The 19,403-nt window shown below is 35.6% G+C and overlaps 6 protein-coding genes across 6 annotated transcripts; 2 read left to right on the plus strand and 4 right to left on the minus strand.

Moving 5' to 3' along the window:
• Nucleotides 1-778: 778 nt before the first annotated feature.
• On the minus strand, nucleotides 779-1,547 carry PHYBLDRAFT_159363 (hypothetical protein). The gene is made up of 4 exons (XM_018433974.1): nucleotides 1,434-1,547; nucleotides 1,325-1,370; nucleotides 1,144-1,248; nucleotides 779-1,084 (listed from the first exon to the last, which is right to left on the minus strand). The coding sequence occupies exons 1-4, from the start codon at nucleotides 1,461-1,463 to the stop codon at nucleotides 1,080-1,082; spliced, it is 186 nt and encodes a 61-aa protein (XP_018289194.1). The 5' UTR covers nucleotides 1,464-1,547; the 3' UTR covers nucleotides 779-1,079.
• A 677-nt stretch (nucleotides 1,548-2,224) lies between these two features.
• Nucleotides 2,225-5,147, plus strand: PHYBLDRAFT_134765 (hypothetical protein). Its single transcript, XM_018429670.1, has 8 exons — nucleotides 2,225-2,380; nucleotides 2,470-2,546; nucleotides 2,709-2,974; nucleotides 3,093-3,148; nucleotides 3,229-3,355; nucleotides 3,416-3,651; nucleotides 3,742-4,187; nucleotides 4,290-5,147. Exons 1-8 carry the CDS (start codon nucleotides 2,368-2,370, stop codon nucleotides 5,025-5,027), a joined length of 1,959 nt encoding a protein of 652 aa, XP_018289195.1. The 5' UTR covers nucleotides 2,225-2,367; the 3' UTR covers nucleotides 5,028-5,147.
• A 1,002-nt stretch (nucleotides 5,148-6,149) lies between these two features.
• PHYBLDRAFT_147663 (hypothetical protein) lies at nucleotides 6,150-8,227 on the plus strand (the record flags this gene model as incomplete). Its single annotated transcript, XM_018431926.1, has 6 exons — nucleotides 6,150-6,192; nucleotides 6,263-6,338; nucleotides 6,548-6,747; nucleotides 6,814-7,325; nucleotides 7,412-7,964; nucleotides 8,082-8,227. The coding sequence occupies 6 exons, from the start codon at nucleotides 6,150-6,152 to the stop codon at nucleotides 8,225-8,227; spliced, it is 1,530 nt and encodes a 509-aa protein (XP_018289196.1).
• Nucleotides 8,228-12,172: 3,945 nt separating this feature from the next.
• Nucleotides 12,173-12,914, minus strand: Ndufb9 (NADH dehydrogenase 1 beta subcomplex subunit 9 NDUFB9). The gene is made up of 3 exons (XM_018439981.1): nucleotides 12,654-12,914; nucleotides 12,539-12,591; nucleotides 12,173-12,431 (listed from the first exon to the last, which is right to left on the minus strand). The coding sequence occupies exons 1-3, from the start codon at nucleotides 12,901-12,903 to the stop codon at nucleotides 12,399-12,401; spliced, it is 336 nt and encodes a 111-aa protein (XP_018289197.1). The 5' UTR covers nucleotides 12,904-12,914; the 3' UTR covers nucleotides 12,173-12,398.
• Nucleotides 12,915-13,831: 917 nt separating this feature from the next.
• On the minus strand, nucleotides 13,832-16,448 carry PHYBLDRAFT_182151 (hypothetical protein). Its single transcript, XM_018438576.1, has 11 exons — nucleotides 16,380-16,448; nucleotides 16,197-16,305; nucleotides 15,904-16,040; nucleotides 15,510-15,839; nucleotides 15,092-15,414; nucleotides 14,917-15,032; nucleotides 14,783-14,844; nucleotides 14,616-14,713; nucleotides 14,408-14,537; nucleotides 14,279-14,310; nucleotides 13,832-14,172 (listed from the first exon to the last, which is right to left on the minus strand). The coding sequence occupies exons 1-11, from the start codon at nucleotides 16,419-16,421 to the stop codon at nucleotides 13,998-14,000; spliced, it is 1,554 nt and encodes a 517-aa protein (XP_018289198.1). The 5' UTR covers nucleotides 16,422-16,448; the 3' UTR covers nucleotides 13,832-13,997.
• Nucleotides 16,449-17,477: 1,029 nt separating this feature from the next.
• On the minus strand, nucleotides 17,478-19,361 carry PHYBLDRAFT_66549 (hypothetical protein; the record flags this gene model as incomplete). The annotated part of the gene is made up of 5 exons (XM_018441658.1): nucleotides 17,478-17,556; nucleotides 17,911-18,011; nucleotides 18,065-18,097; nucleotides 18,849-19,106; nucleotides 19,314-19,361. 5 exons carry the CDS (start codon nucleotides 19,359-19,361, stop codon nucleotides 17,478-17,480), a joined length of 519 nt encoding a protein of 172 aa, XP_018289199.1.
• Nucleotides 19,362-19,403: the final 42 nt, after the last annotated feature.

Genomic DNA, 19,403 nt, shown 5'->3' on the forward strand with positions numbered 1-19,403 from the left:
GGAGAATGACAGAGAGTTGGAAAACAGAAGATTTAATTGGACAAAATTTATTGGAAAACATAATTTTTCTCTAAGTCATTTTCATCATTTGTGTTTTTTTGCCATGTCATTGAACATCCTCAACTGCATGCCATAATATACAGCATTAAGAAATATTTTTCTATTATTTTGTGAGTAATAGAAGTAAATAACAATGGTCTAGATAATGCCAACATTACTATAGTAGATTTTAATGAGAACTATATTATATAAGTTTGCAATGTCACAGTAATTGTCAGCAATAATGACAAAAGTTTACGTTAATTTTGTTGCTGTTATATTATTTTTGATGTACCATTAATATTTGGTGTGGACAGACTAAAAGTTCAAAAAAAGTGCAAAAAAAAGGGTAAAACAACTTCATCCAGAACTTAGTCAATCAGACTAATTTATGACTGTCCACACCGTTTTTTTTTTAAAAAAAAGTTCAGAATTAGTTCAAAATACATATTAGATAAAATTGTGCATAATCCTGTCTCTGTCATTAAGTGAGAACCTTTTATTGCGAGTTTTTCTAGACCTCTCATCATATGGGATATCTTCTCCATAAAAAAATTCTTCTCTTCTCAATCTTAGTGGCAATGGAAGAAAACTAGCTAATTAGAGTCGATTAAAAATTTTGCCCTTTTTTTGCCCTTTTTTGCCCTTTTTTTGAACCTCTAAAAAAAAGGGCAAAAAAGGGGTAAAATTAATTAAAACTCTCGCCCAATGGTATGACTTAAAGTTTTGCTCTTTTTTTGCCCTTTTTTGAACTTTTAGTCTGCCCACACCAATTATTATATTTTTCTATAATCATTTAGACTTTCTTTGATAGTAATACTGCTAAGAATATAACAAAAAAGTACTCATATACACTGATTCTTGACATAGTGCCACCACTCATAAGATCCCGAGACTGCTAAAAAACAAAGGGACATAATAGACTTTAGGCTAATTTTCCAATTGTTTACTTGTCTCTTTTTTTCATTATTTTCATGTCATCGTTTAAAGGTAAACCGCAAGTGTAATCTAGCCAGAGAATACTACATCATGGAAGTTTATTAAAGTGAGTACTATTTCTATTACGCATCTCTTTGAATTCTTACTAAATCATAATCTTGCTAGGCTTCAAAGGCGATGCAAAGATGAGATTACGGAACCAAATCTTATCAGCAGAGCAATGATATTTATCCAGATACATAATCAGCTTTTTTGCCATAGAAACATTAGGTATGGACTAAATATATATATTAAAACAGTACACCGTCTATGCTCCATATTCTAATTGTTTCTTTACTTCTCTTAGGTAAGTTTTTAATGATAGCTAGTAGATATACACGCAGTATAAAAAGGTATTTTCTGCTTAAATAAACATTCTGTAAATTGTTATATTAATATGCTTTCTTATTTATTAGCTTTCTCATACCTGTAAAAGCTGCTTTCATTAAGAAACGGCTTGTAGCTTATAAAATACTTAATAGAATTACTTCTTTTTTTGAAACAAAATAAAATATATCTTTTTTGAGCCCAAAAAATAATTTCCAATGTTTGCACCCCCCCCCCCCCAATTCTACTATTTGAGGAAGACCCCCCTCGAAACTTGTCTGAGTTTCCTAAAAAGGAAACCCTTATCGACACTTTTTTCTTTTTCATCATTGAGATTAAAAAAACTTCAGTGGGTGTGTTGTTTTTCTAAAAAAGAAATTAAAATTTTAAAAGTGCGCCTTATTTTTTCAAATTGTGCGCCTTGCAAAAGTGTTTTACAATATTTGCCAGTCATTTCCCGTATTAAATCCATTACTGTGGCAATAATCCTCTGCGCATCAAATACACGCATAATCATAAACGAGCTACTTAGATTTCCATAATTTAGACTGTAGTATTATATCAATCATACATTCAGTCCAAGATTATGATCAGTCGTGTCTAAACTATCTAATTTGTATATCTAAATTAACTCCAGAATCCCTCAATTTTTTATTTTGTTATTTTCTTTTCCTTTCTCTTCTTTTGATAAATATATATATATATTACAAAGTAAAACAATATCAAATCGGATCTCTCATAAAAATAGAATCTCTAACTTGCAGATACATTTTGTTTTCGGGGAATTTACAGTGACGTGAGAAAATATATGTTTTTCTACGTCATCAAAGCAATATATAAAGTTGTTGCATCGAACAACCAAAGAATATAGCAGTAATGGGGTTGAACAGAGACAAACCCTTATGCCAGTCCTCTACAGGATCCCAGTCTATACCCAAGACTGCCAAGAAATCCACTAAGAACACTGGTTTGGTCTATGATAACGCCGCTGTGGGACACCAACTAAGCGCCGACCGCAATGGCATGCTGGCTCCAGGTATGTCATTCCATTGGAATCTTGATCACAATAAAAAAAAAATAGAATCAGAAATTGACCGAGCAGCAATCTCGACTTGATCCCAAAAGATGTCTCGAGAGTATTGATTATATATACTGGTGGTACTATTGGAATGAAGCATACACCCGAGCACGGCTATATCCCAGTAAGTCCGAAAATTAACTCTAACACTTAAATCATTTTTAATTATATATATATAAGCCTGCAAAATAGAAATATATATCAAAGAAAAATCTTACAATTATTATATGATGATTGTTTATTACAATCTCAATTTACTAAGCCATTAATTGATAATATGGAATAGGTTCCTGACTACTTCACAAAAAGTTTGGCTAGCTATGGGCGCTTCCATGATCAAAAGAAAGATCAAGGATCTGGAAGTTTATCTCGCAGTTCATCATCAGACAGTCTTGACAGCCTTCATCTGGAGACAAATGAACTTTCACCGAGCTTAAACGTAACAAACCCGGTGCGTATAGTTTCTTCTAGTGGATCTTCAGTTGGCAAAGAAACTATAGTCCAACTTCCGAGTTTGATCACACCTGTCAGCCTTTACGGAAAGCGCATCAGGTACGTACCTTACATAATAAAATGACAGCCAGTTGTAGGCTTATCAGTAGTTTATTCTCACGCTCCCATGCTCTCATCCTCACACACACTCGTGACTTTACTTATTTTGGGAATTAAGGTATTCAATCCTTGAGTATGATCCCTTGCTTGATTCGTGCAACATGACAATGTCAGGTAAGGCTATTACACTTTTAGTTTTTTTTTATATATATATGCATATATAATTTTCTGAAGTATTAATTTTTCTTTTTCAGATTGGGTACGAATCGTTAGAGACATCGAAGGCAATTATCAGTTTTATGATGCTTTTATTGTTCTCCATGGTACGGATACAATGGCGTATACTGCAAGTGCCTTGAGTTTCATGTTGGAAGATCTTGGGTAAATATACGCACAATCATTAGAAAGCATAGAATCTATAAAATCTCATTATTGGTATAGTAAGACAGTCATCATTACTGGTTCACAGGTACCCTTGAGTGAGGTGCGAAATGATGCCGTCGAAAATCTTTTGGGCGCACTCACAATTGCTGGTCATTTTGTAATTCCTGAAGTCGGATTGTACTTTGGACAAAAGTTGTACAGAGGAAATAGAACAAGCAAACAAAGTGCTGTTGACTTTGACGCATTTGATTCTCCGAATATGGCTCCTCTTATTGATGTTGGCATTAATATTGGTAATGAACTTGTTTTTTTAAGAAAATACTCTTACCAGAAATATAAGAGAAATAAATATACTAATTGTGTAGTATTTTGGATATAAATAGATGTTAAATGGCCACTTGTACTTCGCCCTATGCAGATTGCCAAGTTCCAGGCTCACAAAGTACTGAATCCAAACGTTGCTTCTCTTCGCCTCTTCCCGGGTATCAACGCAACTACTATTCGAACATTCTTAGCCCCACCTATCCAGGGTGCCGTCTTGGAGACTTATGGTGCAGGAAATGCCCCAGCAAGAGACGATCTCTTGTCTGCTTTAAAAGAAGCTTCGGATAGAGGAGTTGTCATAGTAAACTGTACTCAATGTCGTAAAGGGCTTGTGACGGATTCATATGCAACAGGAAAACAACTCTCGCTAGTTGGTGTGGTAGCCGGAGCAGATATGACACCAGAATGTGCATTAACAAAACTCTCATACTTGCTTGGAAAGCACACTGGAAACCCACACCTAGTCAGACAGTTAATGACAAGAAACTTGCGTGGAGAGCTGACAGTACGCTCCCTTCAGCAGCGATTTAGTGCAATGAACAATCGTGCCAATCTCCTTACAGATATCCTTCTGAACGAATCTATACGCAGAAATCTAGGAGGAAAGAAAAAGCCAGAAGATCTATCCGAGATTCCTATGAACGATCCAAACATGTCAGTTGAAGAGCAGCTTTTAGCTGAAAAGGCACTAGGACCCATTATGATGTGTTCTTCTGCAGAAGCAAACGATCTTGATAGTATGAAACTAATCCTTGAAAACATGAGTGGCGAGTTCAACTGGAACTGTGTGGATTACGATGGGCGTAGTCCGCTTCATCTTGCTTCTCGCCAGGGAAATTTAGCTGTAGTTGAATATCTCTTGCTTCATGGGGCCTCAATTCATGTGCGAGACAGAGCTGGACATACTCCATTATACTATGCCCTAATCGGAAAACGCGTGGAGGTTGTTTCGATGTTGAGAAAGGCAGGTGCTCACTTTGCAGAGTGTGAAGTAAATGATTTTGGGCCACTTTGGTTGAGATATGTCAGCACCGATGATATTAAGATGGTCAGACTTGCCTTGGATGCCGGTTGGGGAATCAATTGGTTCGAACCTGTGGAAGGTCGAAATGCCGTTGATGTGGCTGTCTGTGAAGGACATTTGGCCATGTTAAAACTACTTTTAGGATATTCAGATATCAGCCTTAATCACAAAGACAGATGGGGATTCGATGTTTTGGACAAGCTTAAAATGCTTAGACTTTCTAACAAGAAAGACGCTTCAGGAATCTACAGAAAGGTTCCTGACACGGTTCTGGACTCCATGGAAGCCCTTTTGACGCCGAGAATTCAGCAAGCACTTTAGAATACATAAATATAATCTTATGCTGTGCGTAAATAATGTACTATAGACCTTTATGTCATACGCATATATAGCAAATTTTTGTAAGAAAACGGAATAAAAACAGTTCTTTTAATGGTAAATAACCAAGGAATCCGATTGCTTAAAGCAAAAAATAAATACATAAATAATGGCTTTTAGTATAATAGATAAGCTACCAGCATATCCTTAAAAAGGACCTAAATTATTAAAAAGTATTTCTGTACAATTTGAACATAATATTTGTATGATCTTTTGGAAGTGTTTTTAGAGATAAAGTTGTGTTTTGAGTTCATCAATGGTGGTGTCAAGTTTGGTGGATATGGAATCACATGGCTATATATATATTCCAATTAACAAGCTCTTTTAGAGAAATATAGTATTCTTATGTAAAGACGGCAATACCAACTATATCAATAATTTCTTTGGCCGATTACTAATGTGTGTATATATATTGCTAGTAACTATTAGTGGTACGTTGAGCATATGATACGATTTATTGTACGTTGTTTATATTAGAAACTGGACCTTTTCTATGATATGCTTATATTAATTATTATTTAATGTTTGTTTTTTTTTCTTAATCCCTCATAAATAAAGCTTGGAAATATTTTTTTATTTCACTATATGATATCACGGTTACATTAATATTTATTTCAAGGAATTGGATTTCTCTAGTGAGATACGTTACTCTATTCTACTCTTAATACGCATAACTCAAAAATTAAAAGACTTTGTGTACCATTACCTGACATACGAAACCTCGACTTGTACATTTATTTGTCGAAGAAAGAAAAATGGTACTGTTGCTTTTATTACTTATATACCTATTCAGTCAATATACGCTTTTCCTAATTTTCAGGTTGCAGCTATAGAACATTATATATCTAGAATATGTTTTTAAATGGGAGGGCCGGGTAAGAGCGGAACTTACACATTTTTTCTCGTCTTTTAGCAATATATCTCAAAGGAGATGCAGTCGAACTTTAGTACGACAACAACAAAAGCCATTTCAAGAAATACAAATAAAAAGAGGTTTTGTACTAAACGTGTTCAATAGTCTTTCTCTCTTTTTTTATATATTTATATCAGAGTCACCCTTTAGGAATGGCAAACGGCCTTGACGATTATGATCTTGTCTTTGGAGTAGGTAAAGTTTCCATAGCTATTATATCTAAGAAAGCACATTAACAAGCGCGAGTATGAAATTGGTTTATTAGATTTTGGAACAATCAACTCTGGCTATTACTTGCTTAGCTTGAAGAATGATACATCCAGAGATAAATTCGATCAAAGGTTAGGGCGTTTTTTTTTTTAAAAAAATGATAATAATAATAATTAAGGGTGTCTATAAAAAGTCTTTAAAAGACGAAATAAATGAGGAATTAAACATCTCGATCAGCCAGTTTGAACATGGAAAATCAATAATAGCGTAATAAAGATCTTATATACCATGTACCTACCATGATAACTTGTTTTTCTTTCGTTATGTACAATTCGTTTAGTCATTTGTGGAAATACAAAGAGGAACCATCTACAATGTTTTATAAGAAAAATTCAAAAAAGCTTTTTAAATATGGAGAATTGGCTGATTGCGAATTCAAGAATAATCTCAATTCAGGATATTATGCGAATAGAGTGAAGATGTGGCTGGACAGAACCATTAAGAATCCAGCTTTACCGCCTCATCTAAAGCCAGTAGAAGGTAAAAGACAAAGATAATAATAGGTAGGTATATAATCAGGAGATGGTTTTTAATATGCGATTTTAGTCATCGCTGACTACTTGAAAAAAATGAGCGTTCCCATGGACAGACAGTTACGGTTATACAACAACATTGGTGATGGTTTTAAGTGGAGATATTGTATGACAGTCCCTAATATGTGGCCCGAACAATCCAAGAGTATCATGAGAGAGGCTGCAATATTAGCTGGTTTTGTTACAGAGGGGAATGATATAGACAAGCTTTTAATTATCGATGAGGCTTTAGCTGCTGCATTACATTCTGACAGAGTTTCTTCTGAACTAAAGCTTGCACATGGCAGCCGGTTTCTGATCTGCGATGCTGGTGGTAGAAATATAAACATTTCCACATTTGAGAAGGACAATTTGTCAGGAATAAGTGGTCTGAAAGAGATTACTATTGGAGATGGCGGTTCCTGTGGATCCATCCTTCTGGAAAATCTGTTTGAAGCTCTACTTAGAAAGCGAATGTATATACACTCGGGCTATAGTGAAAGAAACAAGGAAAACACTTTATGGTACTTTAATTACAAGTTAAAGGTAGCATACCCGAAATGTTTGACATATATATTAGGTTATTGAATGCTTTAAGAAATTAATGGCATATTATATGTTAATTTATGTAGTATATATTTGGTGGCGACATGAAGAAAACATCTTATTATATGAAAATGATTAATCAAGAATACATACGTGGGCATCCAAATATAGGCGAAGAGGAAGGAATATCATTGGATGCAATTCAGACAAGCGTGTTTGATCCAGTAGTAAATGAAGTACTCGGTATGATTGAGAAACAGCTCATACAGCTGAGAGGCAAGACTTTGAACGCTATATTCATAACTGGAGGATTTGGACAGTCACCATATCTACAAAAACGAATGAAGGAAACTTTTAAGGGTCGAGTGAAGCATTTCAAGGTTATTGAAGATGGTCATGAAGCTGTAATGAAAGGAGCAGCTTTATTTGGCTTCAATCCGTGTAAAATCACACAAAACATCATACGTTGTACATATGGTATAAGGATAAGCTTACCCAGTAGCACATCTGATGACAGTAGTGATCTCAAATCCGAAAAAGAAAAGATCTATGTTTATATCCGTAAAGGGGAATCAGTTAACAACGATATGTGGATCAGTAGAAGCCATGTTTGGAAAAACAATAGCCTGCCAGTTATATGTAAGAACTGTTTTCTATATTTTTCTACCATCTAATAAGGAGTATTGCTAGCTTTATGTACGTCTAATGACGATTTACTGACTCTAGAGTACAATTATGTTTATGGGGTTGATATAGTGGCTATCTTCAACCAAAAATATCCAGATGATCAAACAAAAGAAATTATCGATGAAGTGCTGACCATCGGAATACGATTTGGCTCAAATAGAGTTGAAATCAAAGTTAATTCTGGCGGGAGACAGTTCGAGTATGTTAATACTTGAGATGTTACCAAAAGAAAAACAGTGCCTGGTTATATATCAATTTCAAGACATCAAATTCTGTTGAAGCACAAAAAAAATGAAAGATAAATTATATGATTTTTAGTAAGAATATGTTAAGTATTTCTGTGTAAATAAATATAATCTCTATACTTTTGAAAACATTGTAATCCGATAAGATACTGTAGTTTCAAGCTTGAATAATTGTAATACTTTTTAATAAATTTATTTATAAGTAATTAGTAAATATAGGATTGACAATCCAAGTATTAAAGTAGAAACTCATTTTTCTTAATAAAACATGACAACGCACTACAAGGAGGAGGAGTAGGAGGAGGAGATATAGAGGAGGATCCAAAGGGAAATTACAAAAGAAATCCTGGAGTAGATTCTCTTTTTCCTTCGCACTCTTTTTGTCTTTTTAAGAATTATACACTCCGCAATGATGCGGATGTTAAGTTTTATTGATATACCGACTTTATTCAAATCCGAAAGAGCGGAGACACATCACTTTCCATAAAAGTAAAGAGTAAAAAAAATAAGGTATTTTCGAAAAGCGTCTCCTAGAATCGCCTTTGAATTCGCCCTTTTGTTTTTTTCACCGTATTGCTATATCAATAAGAATATGTGCGTCTCAATTCCAGTGGGAATTTGGCTTTACACACATTATAAAAGCATTGGTGTTTGAATAATATCATACATAGATATATATATATATGTGTGTGTATGAAGATTTAAGATACGCCAAGATACCATACATGGCGCTTTGTGATTGTATTTGACTTGGTAATCATAAAAAAATAAATAAGGATGAAATGGCTTACTCAGAGACAGTTGCCAAAAGAACATCTTGTGTGCCTCTTCTTGATGAGTAATCATACATTAGTGGGCTTTGTTATGAGTTGTCCATGTACATCCACATTCTGCCCTTTATCCCAAAAAAAAATGAGCATACATTTCTGTGCTGTAGGTAAATGATATTGCTGTTGCTGTTATGCTTGTTAGAGGGCAAAAGAAATGTGTGCTTTTTCATATTAAGACTTGGTATGCGAGACTTCCCATTCAACTGCCCTCTTCCTTTCAAATAATAATAATAATAATAACTTCAACGTCGCGAATTTCGATTCCTACTCTTGCTATCATCCCTGCTTTGGCTTCTTCTTCTCTTTTCTTCACGTCTGCTTCGATCATAGCTTGAAGAACGTGATCTTTGTCTTTTTCGTAATCGACCGCGATCTTCATCACGCTTTCTATTCAATCTTGGAGGACTAATTGAACGTTTTCGACTGGTTTCCTTGGAATTATGACTGTGACTATGATCAAAAGCATCAGATTCTCGTCGACGATCATCATTTCGTCTTCTTTCTGTATAATCTGTACGCCTTGATTCCGGAGAATTTGCTCGACTGGACCGTCGTCTATTGTCTCCTGTTCGAGACCTTTCTTGAGTTTCATCTCTCCTTCTGTCTCTGGTTCGATTCTCGGACCAGCTGGCCTTGTCTTTCTCCTTTCCTCTCGCATTATCTTTGACAGGTGAAATTGATCGACGACTCGATCCATGATTTTGTTTATTAGCCGAGACTTCTTTATCTCTAGAACTATCCCTCTGGCGTATGGGTTCATCATCTCTCTGAGATCTGCTTTTTTTGGGCTCCTTTGCTTCTCCGTCATCCTTCTTTTCAACAATAGTCGGTTCTTCCTTTACAATGACTTCCTTTACCGGTGTTGATGGCCGTTCGTCTTCTTTGGGATAGGTAACTTTAGACTTTTCAGCTTTTACAGTCAATTGAGGGCTGACGTCCTTTTTATCACTTCTCTCAGTGTCTCTCTTCTCTTTATCATCTCTTCGGCGACTATTGTCTTTCTGTCGATATTCAGATGATTCAGTTTCTGTGGAACGTCGATTTTCACGACTTCTATGCCGCGATGAAGAAGGTTCTTTTTCTGCCGAACGACGATTAATTGGACTTTTGTGGCGACGTTCAGAGCGTGAACGGTCTCTTTCATCACGTCTTCTATCATCACTGCCGCGACGTTCAGAGCGGGATATATCTTTCTCTTTGTTTCTGCTTCTTCTTTCATCTCTTTTTCGATTATCTGAGTGTCTACTGTTCCTGCGAGAGCTAGAATAAACAGGAGATCGTGACAGCGAGCGAGGACGAGAATGTGATCTAGATAGTGATTTAGACCTTGATCTAGACCTGGATCTTGATCTAGATCTTGATCGAGACAATGATCTGTAGCGTGAGCTTCGTGTAGATCTGTTACGACGGGTCTCCTTTTTCTTCTTTTTGCGACGCGATCTCATTCCTGATTTTGAATCGTCCCCATCGTCAGTTTTTTCACTTGATTTGCTTTCTGCATTCTCGGTCAAGTCTGTTGCAAGACCAACGAGGTCCCACTGCTCTGCTGGTTTTTCAACCTCCTTTGGCGCTTCTTTCTCTTTTAACTTATTTAACATTTCTAATGCATTTTCATGTGTAGGTTCCAGTCTTAATGCTCGCTCCAAATGTTCTATGGCTTCACTTGGCTTCTTTTGCTCGACAAGTCTGTCAATTAGGTTAAACACATAAGCTTAATTATTAATAAAGTATTAAACATTTTCAATTTACCCTTCTGCAACACGGTACCAGCCTTCTGCATATTTTGAATCCATGTCCAATGCTCTTTTATAATACTCCATTGCCTCCTTTATTCGCTTCTGTTCCAGATGTTTAATACCTTCAGCAACACTGACATTAAAATGCGAGATGTTTAATCAAAAAAATAGTTAATTGTTTAGTACGTCTTGTCGATTATAGCTTTTCCCAGAGTAAAACAAAAATAAATAAAAAATAAAAATACATACGCGTCTTTGGCATAATTTCTGTTCTGCACATCACGTAACTCCATATAACTTTCAAGAGGTTGATTTAATTTTTGCCCTAACAGACCACGGTCTTCAAGTGAAGCGCGGTACAAGGCAGAGTCCAATAGACTTGGCTGGCGTGGTGCCTTAGGGTGAACATTAAATAAACTAGCTAATCTTAGCCATTGATGAGGATTCATTAGCATCGCATCGTCATGAATATTAGCATCCCACGCTTTCTGTTCGAATAATGTTAATGAGCTTGGTTTGGCAAAGGTGTATCGTTCCTTTGGTTTTGCTTCTGAAGAAATGCTGCCGTTTGCTGACTCAAATTTCGTTTCGTCTTTTGCTTTTGTTTCGGTTATCGAATCTTTCTCTTTTTGTTTTTTCTTTTCATCGTGCCGTGTCTTTCTATCTTTCTTACGACGTTCGAGGTCTTTGGCTGCATCAGCTCTTAACTTAGTCATCAGATTGGTAAACGAGCTTTTTTGCGCGAACTGTTCCAAATGACTTTCAAAAGCAGCATTGCTTTCTTCTGCTGCTATAAACATATTATTGGATGATATCTTATTTGCATTTTCGGGAGAGTCATCGTCTTGACTGTTTGATCTTGTGTGCCTGTAAAAGTAGCGTTTCGACATGGGTGCTGTTCCTGGGGTTGTGGGTTCATCAATAGGAGGATCGCTATTCTTGCTTTTGATCGTCCACCCGGACGATTGTCTGCTGAGGCTGGCTTCCATAGAAATTTAGTTTTATTCGAACCAGTAGCAGCCAACAAGGCGAAGTTCTCTTTGGCTCTTTCATCCATTCAGTCTGAATCACACGAGCGGTCACAAATGACGACAGCGGCCCACAGACAGGGTGGACTTTTTACATTTTTATCTTTTCTTGGCTTCGTTTAAAGATTTAAAGGGTAGATTAAATAATATATAGAGTTGTGTGCATCTTTTTTTCTTCTTCTTACAAGTACCCAAGGAAGTATTTTATGTAAAAAAGTATATACATATATATTCTTACATATACAAAAATAATACATTTTGCCTTTACATAACATAAGCACAAATAATTCCACAGTATCAACTATTTTTCTCATTTTTTTTGTCTGTATGTGTGCACTCTTTATTTACTCATTGATAATAGAACTTTACCAGCTGGCTTATAAGAGCTATAAAGAAGTTACCCGCCCATTCCACACGCTTATTCACCCAATGTTTCTTAAAGTAAAAACGTAGAACATCAAAAAAAAACGTGTATGTGTATATATCCAACATATAAAAAAGGCCGCATTGTTTATTGTGTGCAACACCAGTTCCTCTCGGATTGTTTCTAATGGTGGGATCCAGAGGGGGTAGGGAAATCCTATAAAACATATAACAAACATAAGAATTAATATATAAGATATTTACAAGAAACATTCAAATATACACCCATAAATTTATATATATATGTGTGTGTATATTACATACCATAAGAGGAGGCAAGTTACGCTCCCACTTGGTACCCTCAGGGCCCATAGGCACTACAAAGCAAAAGGCACGTTAAGTACATATATGGCAATCCTATCAACCAGTATCAACTTACGCTTGTATGGATCGGGATGTGCCCAGTCTTTGAGTTCCTGCTCAGTCTTGGCAATGATTGCCTGGAGTTCCTTTGGGCTGGTAATATGCTTGTTGCGTTCGAACTGAGCGCGAATGTCGAGTGCCTTTTGGCGCCACAAGTCGCGCTGAATGTACCAATCGAGGGAAAGCTTCAAGGAGCGCTTGTACAAAGATTGGACATGCAATCTGTGGGCATTCTTGAATGCTGTTGAGGCAGCAGAAGTTGACATGATGGATAGGTTTACAAACAAAGCAGAAAAGGCTACATTTGTTTGGGTATCACTATTCGCACCTCGATTGGAATCCAGCCTTGTTTTTGTTGCGTCATAGAATGTGACCGCTCTTGTCTTCAAGAGCTTTTTGTTGGCTTGCATTCTCCTCCCACTCCCCTTCTTTACACTTCTTGAACAAATTAAAAGAAGTGCATATACAAATTCGTGTGTGTGTACATATAACTGAATAAATATTTTTTTGTTTAGGATTCTTTTAACATTAAATTTGCTTATCTTCACCTAAATTACAAAATTTTATAATATATGCCTTGTCTCATGTAATAATCCAACAGACTTTGAATATATATTTGAGTGACAAAATATCTGTTTTCTACATTTGATCACCCAGTACTTTTTTGGTGTATATACATAAAAAAAAATTAACCTAATATGCTGTATACGATTTATACAAGTTTGAGAAAAATTAAAGAAAGAAAAACTGATATTTTAATACAATAAAATCATAAAAGCTGCATAAAATTTAAATATCTGCTTATGTTTTTGATGCATCATTCTCATTTTATTGTATTTGTATTTTCTTTTCTTTTCTTCTTACAAACAGCCTTCAATGAAGATACACAGGACGTTCACTTTCTAAAAAGCTTTTTATAATTGGAATACACAAAGCTGGATTGTTTATCATTAAGATATAATATAGAAATATTAAGAAAGAAATTCAGTAATATCATTATATAACCCTTTTTTGAGACGCTGATGGAGTTTTATATAGTGAAAATATCTTTCATTCGGTAACTTGGAAAGTTTATTCAGAGTAAAAATAGGCTTCTTCGTTTGTAGTTCTTAAAATACTATTCAATTCAACCTATTGTTAATATTTCTATAAGTATATTTGCTATAAATGCGCATGGAGTGAGTATCATGAATTGTTTCCAAGCTTAACATATAAAAGCTGATGGAGTTAAATGTGTTTTTATTTTATTTAATTTCGAAAAGCATGCAATAAATGGAGAGAGAGAGAGAAAGGTGACCCTTGGAAAGTTTCATAATACAAAATACTTGCTATTTTCGGCTGTATGGATCTCTTTCTTTTCTTATTCAAAATAAAATTTGGTGTCTTTCAAGGCGTACTTGGCTAAATTTCGTGGTCCACTCCCCTGTATACACTTGACACGGAAGTCCAGATAGGTCTTTGCATCATCCTTTTTTGGGCACAGCTTCAGCATTCTTGCGTACAGCTGCTCTGCCATTTCAACACTTTCGAGTGCACTAATAAAAATAGATTATAATAAATATTTTACTGACCTTTACTTAAAAAAATACTAATATATATATATATATATATATACTTTTTTATATATAGATATAAACTTACAGAGATGGCGGAAGACCAGGGAATAAATTATACTACATGTAATAATAATAATAACATAGTGTTGTAAGTTTGATTATATACCGATAAATATTACGGCTCTTAGAAGCCGAGAAAGAATAGGATACTTACAATGTTGCTTCCGATACAAAATATATATAACTGATCTCCTCGGGCATCTTCAAGAAACAAGCAGAATCTGTACTTCAAATCGCTCAAGGGGTTTTTACAGCTCTTACATGTCTTCAAAAATCTCGCAGAGCTATATATATATAATGACGATCCATTTTATTTTAATTAAGAATAGAAGAAAGTTGGTTGATTCTGAGAAAACACTTACTATTTTTCGCATTTTAAGCACCATCTTAAAAACCACTCTGCTGGATCAAGGGCTCTGAAATCTGTAACACAACCTCTGATATTGTACAGCTTCCCAGCCTATTCGGTATGTACTTATTGATAAGTGCCTAAGCATAAAATCTCATAGACCTAAAGTAATTGACTCACAACACCGTCTGTCTGCATCTGGAGAAACGTTGTTAATGGCAATATTATCGGGCTAGTTATAACTAATACACGTGTTTATTAGTATGTAAGTCATCTATCTCTCTCTTTCTGTGTGTAGGTAACTATTCAAATACCTGATCTAGCCTCTTTAAGTTCAATACTCTCTGTATATAATAGATTACTTGGTTTCTCTCCAGTGTTTTTGGGATCAGCAACGTTTTTGCTGTGTTCATTTGCAGAGTTTGATCGTCTATTATACACATTCAAATATTTAGAGATGGTTTCACTTAGTAGCTATTAATGTCTTACGCTTTTATATCATCTAGTCTTTCGTCGTCAGGAGATAGTTTTATCACTTTTTGAATGTATACGGGACTTAATACATCGCCGTGGATACTGATTTCCAAAACTCCATGCGAATTGATTTTGCGTCTTCCGTTTAATATCATTATATAGTCCCCTCGTTCCAATTTTGGACAGTTTTCAGCATGTTCATCCCACAAGGTACATAGCAGTATAACGTCTGGAGAAACCCCATAGCTTGGTTTAGTGGCACCTCCGGTGTGCGGGTTGACAGTAAAATCTGTCAGAGACAGCGTCATAGACACATTAGCATAGCGGCATCCGAGATACTATTTGAAGTGATTTGGATGTTAGTGAGATATCAATTCCCAGCATATACCTTTCTTCCTCTTCTTTTTTTCTTTAAGGAAAAAAAACAACCTACAACACCAATAAAATTACAATATGCAAAAAGTCCCTCTCCTATCTGTGCAGTGGTTAAGAAGGGTTTGCCACGGAAGTAAGTAAGTTCATTCTTTGATTTTTCTACTGATTTTTCTCTTGAGCCATCTCCTGGAGTCGGTGGTAACGGGCAGCCGGTTTGCTTGTACCATTTTTGCAATACTTTTGCAATAGCCATATTTTTTGGAGACGCAATAAAATCGGTGACTACTTCTGGAATTGGTTTGAGATCATGTATCGAAAGAGTAGTCCAAGATGCTGAGAAATATCTTGCAGACAATACACCTCGGACTTCTCCTTGAAAGTCTGACAGCTAGCATAATCAAGAATTATTATCAGTGTTTATTTTTAATAATAACAATAATGATAAAACTTACTGTCAATCCACGGCATATCAGGATGTCACCAACCTGTCCCATAGGAAGACATTCTTTTTGACTATGAAACGATTGAATCTTGCGTCCACCCAACGTTCCTGTAGATGGGTCGACAATAGTGAAGAACCTAGAAGAATCTTGATTATTTTATTAGAATTTATTATATACTGTTTTTGTTACTACGTCTATTTTGATAGGCTTTCTCTTATTTTTATATAGTTTTGGCCCTAGTTGATTTTATTTCTCTACATGCGCTTAAAAATAAAATAAAATAAAAAGCTCATTATTCATACCACGCCTTTGAGTATGAGGTACAATAATGTCCCTGATATTCGAGATCACACCACAAACTTCTTGATTACGCGCCAACACCTGTTCTGCAATGGGGATTACGCCAAGTTCCTTTGTAGTTTCTGAGTGAGAATCTTCTCATGTGAATATAATTATGAATTCTAATGATGCGGGACTTCATTAACCTTGATTTCTGATGTGAATTCAGTATTGATTCCTTCTGACATTTGGACAAAAAAGAAGAAGTAAAGGAGAAATACAATCTCATATTGAACAGTTATCAAAAAAGCTGTCACATTTTCTATCTGTATTCTTTATCTCTTTATCTTATGTTCTTACAAGTATTCTAAGGATGTCTTTCTGTATTGTTTCGAAAGGCAGAATAAAAGGAAATTCGATCGGCTTGGATAATATCTTTCTTTATTTTTGGAAAGATTATTGATATAAAAAGTTTATTGTAAAGACTTTTTGAATATTCTTTCTAGATAATCATCTTTGGCTTTTGGTTTTTGGTTTACTTTCATGCTTTCTTTAAAATTAAGCAACCAAGAAAAACTTAAATGAGACACATACTAAATGCTTGCCTGCTCGATATCGAGGGAGGGAGAGAGAAAAAGGGATAAAATGGTGTTGGATTTTAATAGGAAGAGTATGAGGTACAAAAAAAAAAAAAAAAAAAAAACTTGGTTGAGCAGCTATACACAAGAATGTAATATGTCAAACCTGTACAGGTTAGATACAGGCTATTCAAATGATTTATTACGGTATGGGAGCTGACCAATAACCTAAAAGCTGTATAAGCTGGTTGATCCATAATCATACTGAGTAAAAGCTTTGATCTCTAAAAACAGCACACACACACACATACTTTGTAAAGCGAGCTGCGATATTTACCCAATGTATAGGTATTTATTATCTATAATATTTGAATGTTTTATGCCCAAATATAAAAGGGTGGATATATATTAAGCAGAAACCTTGAACAGCTATCCAATATGATAATTTCTGAAGTGTATTACCGTTTAAACCTTCTTCTTCTTCTGTATAATTTTCGCCAAGTATGTATGAGCTTCAACGCCATATGGATATAAATATTTTCCAACTCTCTTTGCATTCTTTTAATTTTGATATTATTTTTATTATTGATTCAGTTCCTACTTTACTAAATTTTAGTTTAAGTTTCCCCAAATACGCTTAATATGCTTTATATTCAAGTTTTGAGCAGATCATTATTCAATATACTTGAAAGTATAACTCTCTCTTTCTCTCTCTTTCAATAGTTTTTAAGAAATTTGTTGCCGAGACATATACGGTACTTTGATGGGTTGAATAGATGACATAATGTAGATATCAAATGCTTGGCTCCATATATTATGTTATATTTCGAGCGAAATATTAGATTCAAGCTCTATTAATATACTTCTTAAATCTGGTATCGTGGGATATGATTGCAATTGGTAATAAAATTTCAGTGTATATATATATTTGGAGAAATATCCGAAAGTAAGACAGCTTTTACTTCATGAATATGTAAACATCTTAGAAACAGTTTCAAAGTACTTTTATTCTGTCAGTGTTTTTTCTTTCTTTTCAATTTAAAAATACCGCATTAACAACTAAATAATATAGTGAGTAAGAATAGTATGCATACATGATGAAAGTAGTAAAGAACCCCCAACTTAAAAAAAAAAAAAAAAAAAACTCGTAGTGACTTACTTTAAGAAACGAATGGTTGGCTTGAGTACTTCTGAGTATTGATCAAACCAAAGTGATGATGACTTTTCTTCTTCAGAAGGCAGAGATTGTTCAATAATTTGCTATAGTGACAATAAAAAAGCATAGTGGGAAACGAATAATCATATACACTCACAATCAAAAACGTTTCGACCCCCGCAAAAAATGCCTAAAAAAATTCGAAAAAATAAAAATAAAAACATTGTTTTCTCCCAATATTATTAATCAAATCCAACATGCAAGACGCAAATTCATCAGAAAACACCCACGGATCATATGAAAAGGCCGATCCGTATAAATACGGATGCATCATGTACATGCATTTAGCAAATTACGGGGCGACCCAGATTTCATTGGTGGTTGGCATGAGTCTGTCAACTGTCAAGTACATCATTAAGAGAGTGGACGAGACAGGATCGCCCGAGCCAAGAAAAGGGTCCGGACGATCTAGAAAGATTGACGAGAGGACATAAATACACCTTGTTCAAATAGTTCGTAAGGACCCCTTTGCCTCATTTTCTAGGCTAAGGGCTTCCTTAAAGAACATGGAGGTATTTGTCTGCAGAAAGACAATAATCAGTTGTCTGAAGCGTTTGGGCTTCGGATCATATATCGCAGCTCACAAGCCAACTTTAACCGAAAGCCACAAGAAAAGAAGGCTGGAATGGGCCCGTGAGCATGTGAATTGGACAGATGACCAGTGGAGAGGTGTAGTGTGGTCAGATGGATCACGGTTCACAGTTGAGGGTAATGATGGAGGAGCTAGAGCTATCAGGAAAGTTGGTGAAAGGTTCAAGGAAGAAAATATCATCGAAGGAACCAAGTGGGGGAAGGGTAGTGTGATGATCTGGAGCTGTTTCTGGGCCGGTGGTTTTGGCCCTTTGGTGTTCCTAGATGGTAACGTAAACCAAGACCAATACGTGAACACTTTGGCTCAGAACTTCCTCCCTTGGTTCCAAAATCTTTCGCGGGAACAAAACAGGAGCTTTGTGTTCCAAGAGGACAACGCCAGCTGTCATACTGGGTCGTACTCGAGGTGGTGGAAAGATAGCCATGAGATCCGAGGTTTTGACTACTGGCCCGCTCAAAGCCCGGATCTCAACCCCATCGAGCATCTCTGGTGGGCTCTCGAGAGGCGCATGAGTGACGAGAGGGCCAGTATTAACAATGTTGAAGATCTGAAGGTTGTAATGCAACGAGAGTGGCGAAGGATAGGTCTCGAAATTTCGTCAACTTTGGCCGGAAGCATGCAGCATCGATGCCAGGCTGTAATTGAGGCCAAAGGAGGTCATACAAAATATTGATCTTTTATTTTTTTCTATATTTCAATAATAAACATATATATAATCTTTTATTTGAAGTTTGAATGCTTTAGCTTTTATTACTGAGGAGCAGTTGCATGTTGAATACATGCCATGATTTCTCTCATGCATTTTTTGGGCTCAGAGGTCGAAACGTTTTTGATTGTGACTGTA

This window comes from Phycomyces blakesleeanus, assembly GCF_001638985.1.
Source record: "Phycomyces blakesleeanus NRRL 1555(-) unplaced genomic scaffold PHYBLscaffold_16, whole genome shotgun sequence".
NCBI lineage: Eukaryota > Fungi > Mucoromycota > Mucoromycetes > Mucorales > Phycomycetaceae > Phycomyces > Phycomyces blakesleeanus.

Excerpts from the sequence above, each read along its gene's own strand:
- PHYBLDRAFT_159363 (XM_018433974.1), bottom strand. The coding sequence starts at position 1,463 with ATGAAAGCAGCTTTTACAGGTATGAGAAAG. Across the intron at positions 1,371-1,433 it reads CTTTTACAGGTATGAGAAAG|CTTTTTATACTGCGTGTATA; the intron begins CTAATAAATAAG and ends AGCAGAAAATAC. Across the intron at positions 1,249-1,324 it reads AGCTATCATTAAAAACTTAC|CTAATGTTTCTATGGCAAAA; the intron begins CTAAGAGAAGTA and ends TTTAGTCCATAC.
- PHYBLDRAFT_134765 (XM_018429670.1), top strand. Across the intron at positions 2,547-2,708 it reads CCGAGCACGGCTATATCCCA|GTTCCTGACTACTTCACAAA; the intron begins GTAAGTCCGAAA and ends AATATGGAATAG. Across the intron at positions 3,149-3,228 it reads GTGCAACATGACAATGTCAG|ATTGGGTACGAATCGTTAGA; the intron begins GTAAGGCTATTA and ends TTTCTTTTTCAG.
- Ndufb9 (XM_018439981.1), bottom strand. The coding sequence starts at position 12,903 with ATGTCAACTTCTGCTGCCTCAACAGCATTCAAGAATGCCCACAGATTG. Across the intron at positions 12,592-12,653 it reads ACATCCCGATCCATACAAGC|TGCCTATGGGCCCTGAGGGT; the intron begins GTAAGTTGATAC and ends TTTGCTTTGTAG. Across the intron at positions 12,432-12,538 it reads GTAACTTGCCTCCTCTTATG|GATTTCCCTACCCCCTCTGG; the intron begins GTATGTAATATA and ends TATGTTTTATAG.
- PHYBLDRAFT_182151 (XM_018438576.1), bottom strand. The coding sequence starts at position 16,421 with ATGTCAGAAGGAATCAATACTGAATTCACATCAGAAATCAAG. Across the intron at positions 16,306-16,379 it reads AATTCACATCAGAAATCAAG|GAACTTGGCGTAATCCCCAT; the intron begins GTTAATGAAGTC and ends GAAACTACAAAG. Across the intron at positions 14,714-14,782 it reads AGATGCAGACAGACGGTGTT|GCTGGGAAGCTGTACAATAT; the intron begins GTGAGTCAATTA and ends CATACCGAATAG.